Here is a 7094-nt window from a genome sequence, read left to right as displayed (position 1 = left end):
TCTCTTCTTCTTCTTCTTCTTCTCTCTCTCTCTCTCTCTCTCTCTCTCTCTCTCTCTCTCTCTCTCTTTCTTAAGTTTTATAGAAGTTGGAGATGGTGGGGAAGAAGGTGGAGATGGTGGAAGAGAAGGTGGAAGTGGTGGGGTTGGAGAAAGAAGTGGAGATGGTGGGAGTGGTGGGTCATTACACCGTCCTCTTCCCATACTCCGGAGCCTCCCTTGAGAACTCGTTCATAATCCACTCGACGAGCGTTAGGATCCTCCTAGCGTTGTAAACGACCGGCACGAGGATCCGAGTCGGAGCAGAGAAGCCACACGTGGCGGCTATTCCCTCCATGAAAACCTGACTCGCCAAAAGGAACACGTGCGGTGCAGCGGCACTCACCCCGCGTTTATCGTCCTCTAGGAATCCTTGGAAGATGTAGCAGATCGGAATCAAGAGCCCCACGATCCCCGCGGAAGCTACGTAGAGACGGAAAATCTTGTTCGTGGGGCTTGTGAGAGGAGCATCGCGGTTTGGATTCTTGTGGGGAGGGAAGATTAGTTTGGAGAGGAAGAAGAAGTAGATGAGCGCGAGGATTGTGAATAAGAAATCTTCGATTGTGACGAGACCACTTGCGGAGAGGACAAGGATTACTGCGAGGATGTTTAGTTGCTGGAAGGAGAAGAATCTGGCGGCTGTTGAGGTTTCTCCGGTGGCGTGATGTTCTTCTTCTTTGGGTAAGGCGATGTCGTTGTAAGTCGGACCAACACCTCCAGACATTGTTTTGAGTTTTGTAATAATACTTTTATCTGAGAGAAGATGCTTTTTGAAAATGGGATAGGAAAATTTTTGGGTGGAGAGGAGAGATAAAAGAGAGTGAAGAATGGACACGTGGCGGATGAGAGGAGATTTGAATGGAAGAGGTTTAGAGACGTGGAGGATTCGATTTACAGACCATGTGTGTTTACCCTGTTGCTTAAGACCATCTTTATCCCTAAACTCCAATTAAAAGTTTCTTAATTTTTTTTCTTCTGATTAACAAAAAAAAATAAAAAAGCGCACCAATCACGGGACAATGCAAAAAACCCATCGCAAGCGGTCATCATCTCACGCTTTTGGAAACCGAATTTAAGGATTTTTGTGGGGCCTACAGGTTTAGAAACCCTCTGGTTGACCCCGATAAAAATGCTCTAAGATGGGGTTTAGTAAAATCTGGATATCCATAAATTTTGATTCAGTTTGTTTTAAAAATTAGGATATCTATTACTTTACAAAAGAAAGTAATTTTTTAATTTAATATGTGTAAAAGATAAATTAAATTACAAAATATTTTTTTAAAGCGGATATTTGATCTCATATATATATTTAGAAATTATATGTATAAATAATGTTATTATATTTTATGTAAGTTTTATAATATTTTTATTTATTAAATCTATTATTTTATTATGACAGCTTTAAAAGTAAATATTATTTTTAATTTTGTAAGAATAAAATAATATTATTTTATATAGTTCTAGATATATTATTTATTTTTAAAAAAAAAAATTTATTTATACTGATTAAATAGGATATTCGTTTAGAAATATTTAAAAAAAATTCGATATCAAGACATCGAATATCTAAATAACTACAGAGCAGATAAAATCAAATAATTGATTATTTTGATAGTATTAATCTCACTCCTCTTCTTTTCTCCACCCTCTGTTTACTAAAACTCAAGCACTGGAGTTTGAGAAATACTGGGAAGAATACAGCGATGTCCTTGTAGTTGTTGCAGTTTTGGATCCAAGATTGAAATTTCACTTCTTAAAATATCGTTTCTCGGTTTTTGATCAGTCTACTTGTAAGAGAAGGTTGGCTAATGTTCGTTCAAAGATCTATAAACTGTTTGGAGCTTACAAGAAAAACCAGAGAATCAGTAGTGCTGCAACAACTTCACAAGGAGAAATACCTGATGTTCTAGCCGATTATGGGGTAAGTTATGCTCTGTAGTCATTTCTGATAAGTGTTATGAATTTCTGATATCATATAAGTGATGTTTAACCTGTTTTTCAGGGATTCTACGCCTTCTTTTCTCAGAAAGCTGTTGGCAGTGACAAGTATGCTCTCGACATATAGATGAGCCATTGCTTGGAATGGCCCCTTACAAGAAACTGAATGTGTTACATTACTGGAGAGACAACTCAGCTCGGTTCAAAGAGTTGGCAACAATGGGACGAGAGGTTCTGAGTATATCCATAACAACTGTTGCTTCAGAATCTTCGTTTAGCATTGGTAGTAGAATCCTTAACAAGTCTACTTACTAATGTCCAAGCCTTGGTCTGTACAAGAAATTGGTTAAAATGGTCTCCTGAAATGGGTTAGTGTTGGTTATAATCTCTTCATATAATAAATTGCTTTTTTCCGTAGGTGATGAGTCTGTTGAGAAGACAGAAGAGGATAAAGAAGAAGAGGATAAAGAGAAGGAGAAAGAAGAAGAGAGTGGAGAGTCTATAGACTTGAATTGAGGGATGATTCTACACCTTACTCATTCAAGTAAAACTCGTTTACTTTCTTTGGAAATGAGCACTTTTGATATGAATACTTGTGATATGAGAGAACATTGTGTGGTGGCATTCAATACATTGAAATGTTCTAGCTATTGATCTGAAAATAGATGATTTAGTTTACTCTTGCAACTTGCAAGTAACTTGTTTGAGTTTGTGGGCTAATGAATCTCGTTTCTTGTTTTGTTTTGGATTCAGAAACTAGCATTTTCATTCACTTGCTGCCTCAGCTTGGTCTTCAGGTATCTCTTGGTCTTCTTCTCTTATTTCATAAACCATGATGATTTTGGTTTTGATGGTGAAAGTGCTTTGTATCTGAGATAAGATTGACTTTCTTCTCTGCTATTTATGCTCTCTACTTTGATTAGGTTAGGTTAATTAACATTGTGTTCTGCTTTGGTCATATTGAAAAGATGTTTTGAAGTTAGTCTTCTTTGTTAGATCTTTTCGCATTAACTCATATTGAAAAGATCGTTTTAAAGTCAAATTTTGTTATATGTCAGCGTTGTTAAAAATCTGCTATATGTCATGATTGCTATATTTTTTCTCATTAACTTGGGGTCAAAATCTTCTCACGTCTGGTATTTATATCTGCAAAAGTTTATGCTATATGTCATAATTGTTAAAGATATGTATCTTCATCTGCAATTGTCTTGAGAATTTGGTGAAAATCTGAGGTTGAATCTTCTTTTTTCTTTGTTGTTGTTGGCTGCAAATGAGAGGAGACAAAGTCACAAAGCTGGAACACAGTGAATTCATAAACAGTGTTGTTAAAAACTTAAGTCTTTTGAGATTGTTTCAGATTTTCAGATTTTTTAATGTTGTTTAAAGTTTCAAAATTTTACTACTCAATTTTGGATATTTCTATCATATTTAAAGGTTGTTTAATATTTAAATTGAGCTTAAATTGAATTTAAACAGATTTGGACCAATACTTAAATTGCTTATAAATGGGCGGGTTTGGGTTGTCCAGTTGGGTGAAGAGTGTTATTGGGTGTGGGGGTTGTTGGGTGTGGGCTAAATATGGGTGTGGGTGTTTTGAGCCCAGAAAAAAAAACGCCCAGTTGGGTTCTCGTTCGCGTGTTAATTGAATCCCGATTAGCTTGCGTTGAATTATTTTCATCAAAAGATATGCTTCATCTTGTTTTCCTTGGAAATTAGTCTTTGCCCGACTTTGACGCCGGTAATAGGCATTTGGGCAAAGCGTTCCTGTTGGAAAGATGATGTTGATGATGGATTAAAGTTTGATTGACTCAAAAGGGGTTCAGTAAAGCTGGCGTTCAACAGGCGGTCCGGCATAGATCCTTCTTGAGAACTGATTCAAATAATCTCAAAGTAATCGTATGGGGGAATAGCAGATTTCAGCTGTGGCGTCGGTTGATGTCTAAAGAAGAATTCCAGTGAAGCTTCCGACAACGGGGATAGCACATGCTGATGTTGTCGTGTCAATTTCTACAACCACGTTTGCAATGTTTGATCGACGCGTGTCACAAAGACAGAGAGCTGTGCTGCGCGCGTTTAAAGCAACTGAACATCACTTATTGTTTGGTTATTTGGCTTCAATTAAAATGTTTATTCCGTGCCTATCCCTAGCTAAAGTTATGAAAAATCACACTAAAGTAAAGGTTTGCTCTAAACCATTTAAAACAAGCTCAAATAATTTCTCATGTATCGAATCAGGATTTGTTAGCGTGAACCTATAATATTTTATTTTATAAGAAATTATTTTTAAATATTTTATATATCACTTTTATATATTTTATTCTCTATTTAAGGTTTTGAATAGAAAATAAGCTAAAATGGTAGATCATACACATAAGCGTACGATCAACTAGAGAGAGATCTCTTTCTCTCTTCTCCCTGTTCACACAACCATATCTTTCACATGTCTTTGTTTTTTTATGTAAGACTTATGTTTTCTGTTTAGCGGATCTAGCTTTGCATAGGCGAATTTTTTCGTGTTTCCAGCCCAAAATCAGATCAAATCTTTTTGTGTACTCTGTTACATCCCGATCTGCTTGAATTGGTTTATGTTTATCATAGGACATGCTTTGACTCCTTTCCTTGGAAATAAGTCTTTACCTGTCTCTGATTTTGTCGTTAATTGGCTTGTGGTAAAGCTTTCCTGTCAGAAAGGATGGAGATGATGATGGGTTATGTTCGATTCATTCAGCAAGGACTCAGCAGAGTTGGCGTTCTTATGAACGGTCCTACAAAGAATCATGTCGTTAATCAATCAGAGTAACCTCAAGGTTCTAATCCGAAGATGAAAGATGACCCAACAATGGCGTTGGTTGGAACGGAAGAGGATACCGGTGAAGCATGAAAATTCCGGTGACGGTGACGGCCACTGTCGATTATCGAGAAGGTGTCGTGTCACAATCTCCAATCTCGTGTGCAATGAAATGGACGTTTGTCATTAAGCGTGAAAGCGGTGGGATACGTGGAAGATTAATCGATCTGTATGTTTGGGTCAATTTGGGATAAATTGTATTCAGGTTGCATGGACTTTCAATATTGTTTCACCATGGAACTGTCTTTGAATTTTTCCATGAATGAAAAATGTTGAAAAAAATATTACCTACGATCCATTATTGTTTTTCCATTCAACATTTTTGTCACGTTAAAAAATTAATGTACTTTACTAAATACTAAAATAACAACGGATTACATGCAGTCTAAATTAACAAACAAAAGCAAAATACAATAACTTGGCAGTTCTTTTATTTTATTTTTAGTCCAATGGGCTAGAACATACATTGGTATCAAGTACAAAGCCCATAAACGAATAATGAAAACCCCAATACAAGAAGCAGCAAAAGAGATTATTGTGCTTCCATGTGTTGGCTTCTGAGTCTCTTTCGATACACGCATCTGAACATGTGTTTGCTATGCTTGAACCGACAACCTTGACCACCAGAACGCTTCTGCCACCGTGAAATCAAAACTTGCTTCTCTATCACTATCATATGTTCTCCGATTTACGGGACACCAGTGAAAGATGCCATCCATTGTATTTGACCAAAGTTAGTAACTCAATGGTTTAAATATGATAACAGTAAATTCAAAACAAATAACTAAAGACAAATATGACGATAAATTATAATAATAAACAAAATAAGTAACGGTCAATGAAATAAGGACAAGTAACAGTGAATGAAATAAATGAGTTAGCAAATATGATGTTTTAAAAGAACGAAAACATTGCGTTAAATTATGTATATATTATACCACGATTTACATTCATTTACAAGAAAACAGAATAACAAAATGGAAAAAATTCTAATATGTTTCCTCTTTTTCTTTGTCTCAATATAGACTCTATTCTTCTCTTGAGGCGTTTTAACGTCGAAATTTCTAATGGGCTTGAAGGAAACAAAATATTACAGGTCACTTGTAGTGAGAAAGGAGTATCGACCGGAGTTCAGTTTCTTGATTTCAATTCTAGTTTCCTAGTCAAATTTAGAATTTATCCAAAAACGTTGATATGGTGCAATTTGTGGAAGGTAAGTTGCTATTTTTTTGTTGTTTTTATCATATTTGTCTACTGCATATAATTGTTTTGGTACTAGTATTGATGCAAAACAAATCTTATTATCACTCAACATTCACAACTATTAAACTTAGAGTATAATTAATAGAAGGTTCTTAGGGGGGAGTTCTTAGCAGAATATAAGAAACCGTCTGTCAACTTCCGTTAAGTATCTCACCCTAAGAACCTCATATTAATCATGCTCTTATAATTTTAACTGTTTATAGTCTTTCGTTCAGGGACCTAATTGTGTGCACCATGTGAAATTTAACGCATTTGTTGGAAATGAGAAATTCATACATGATGTATGTGGCAGTAGGAAACCTGACGTGTGTTTCTGGCAAGCACGAGAAGACGGAGTATATGTACGCAATAATCCAACTGGTGCCTTTAAATTTATGTATAAGTGGGATATTAATTAACTTAATTTAACCATAAATTCTGTTTTTTTTGTTATAAACGTTGTCATATTAATTATATTGAAATAAAATCATAATAAATGTAGTATTTTAAGGAGACAAAACTTTGTTTAAAACCAAGATAATCGTTCTATCTAAAAATAGTTTATCTAGTAAAATTGTGATGTTTTCTTATTATCACAATATTTTGACTATACTAGCAGAAAACTACTAGTTTTTTTTTAATAGAAAAGCTAGTTCATATATAAATGTATTCGCAAGGATACATTTATATAAAACTCTCCCGGGTGAAGTGGACCGCTGCCTGACCAGGCCCAGGGGAATGACCCGCGAAGCGGGGAACCCCTGGATTATCAAAAAAAAAAAAGATACATTTATCCTCAGTTGATTTTTATAGCCAGTGTCGTGCCACAGTGTTGAAAAAAAAAACATTCACTTATGGCAGCAAAAAATAAATAAAGATCCAAGGGCATCATCTGTTGACTATTACCATTCATAATATAACCACTAGAATTGGAGTATATACAACGAAAGCAAGATAATAATTTTGATTAAAAACATGAGCCTATAATTAACAAATACATGAGTTTCCTAAGTAAGAAATAATGTAAACA

General features: G+C 35.4%; 1 protein-coding gene and 1 pseudogene across 2 annotated transcripts in view; one reads left to right on the top strand and one right to left on the bottom strand.

Annotated features, from left to right (window-relative positions):
- The window catches only part of LOC106327051, a 5365-nt gene extending 4537 nt beyond the window's left edge, over positions 1 to 828 (bottom strand). The window contains exon 1 of one of the 2 annotated variants that reach the window (XM_013765061.1): positions 186 to 828. In XM_013765061.1, the coding sequence (XP_013620515.1) occupies positions 186 to 760 (575 nt within the window). In that variant the 5' untranslated portion in view covers positions 761 to 828. The remainder of the gene's footprint in view (positions 1 to 185) is intronic. The other variant, XM_013765062.1, reaches the window with a different exon arrangement.
- A 4971-nt stretch (positions 829 to 5799) lies between these two features.
- LOC106323098 lies at positions 5800 to 6483 on the top strand (annotated as a pseudogene).
- Positions 6484 to 7094: the final 611 nt, after the last annotated feature.

Source organism: Brassica oleracea, chromosome C2 (assembly GCF_000695525.1).
Source record: "Brassica oleracea var. oleracea cultivar TO1000 chromosome C2, BOL, whole genome shotgun sequence".
Classification (NCBI taxonomy): domain Eukaryota; kingdom Viridiplantae; phylum Streptophyta; class Magnoliopsida; order Brassicales; family Brassicaceae; genus Brassica; species Brassica oleracea.
Note: the sequence above shows the minus strand (reverse complement) of the source record. Positions and strands in the feature narration are given on the sequence as shown.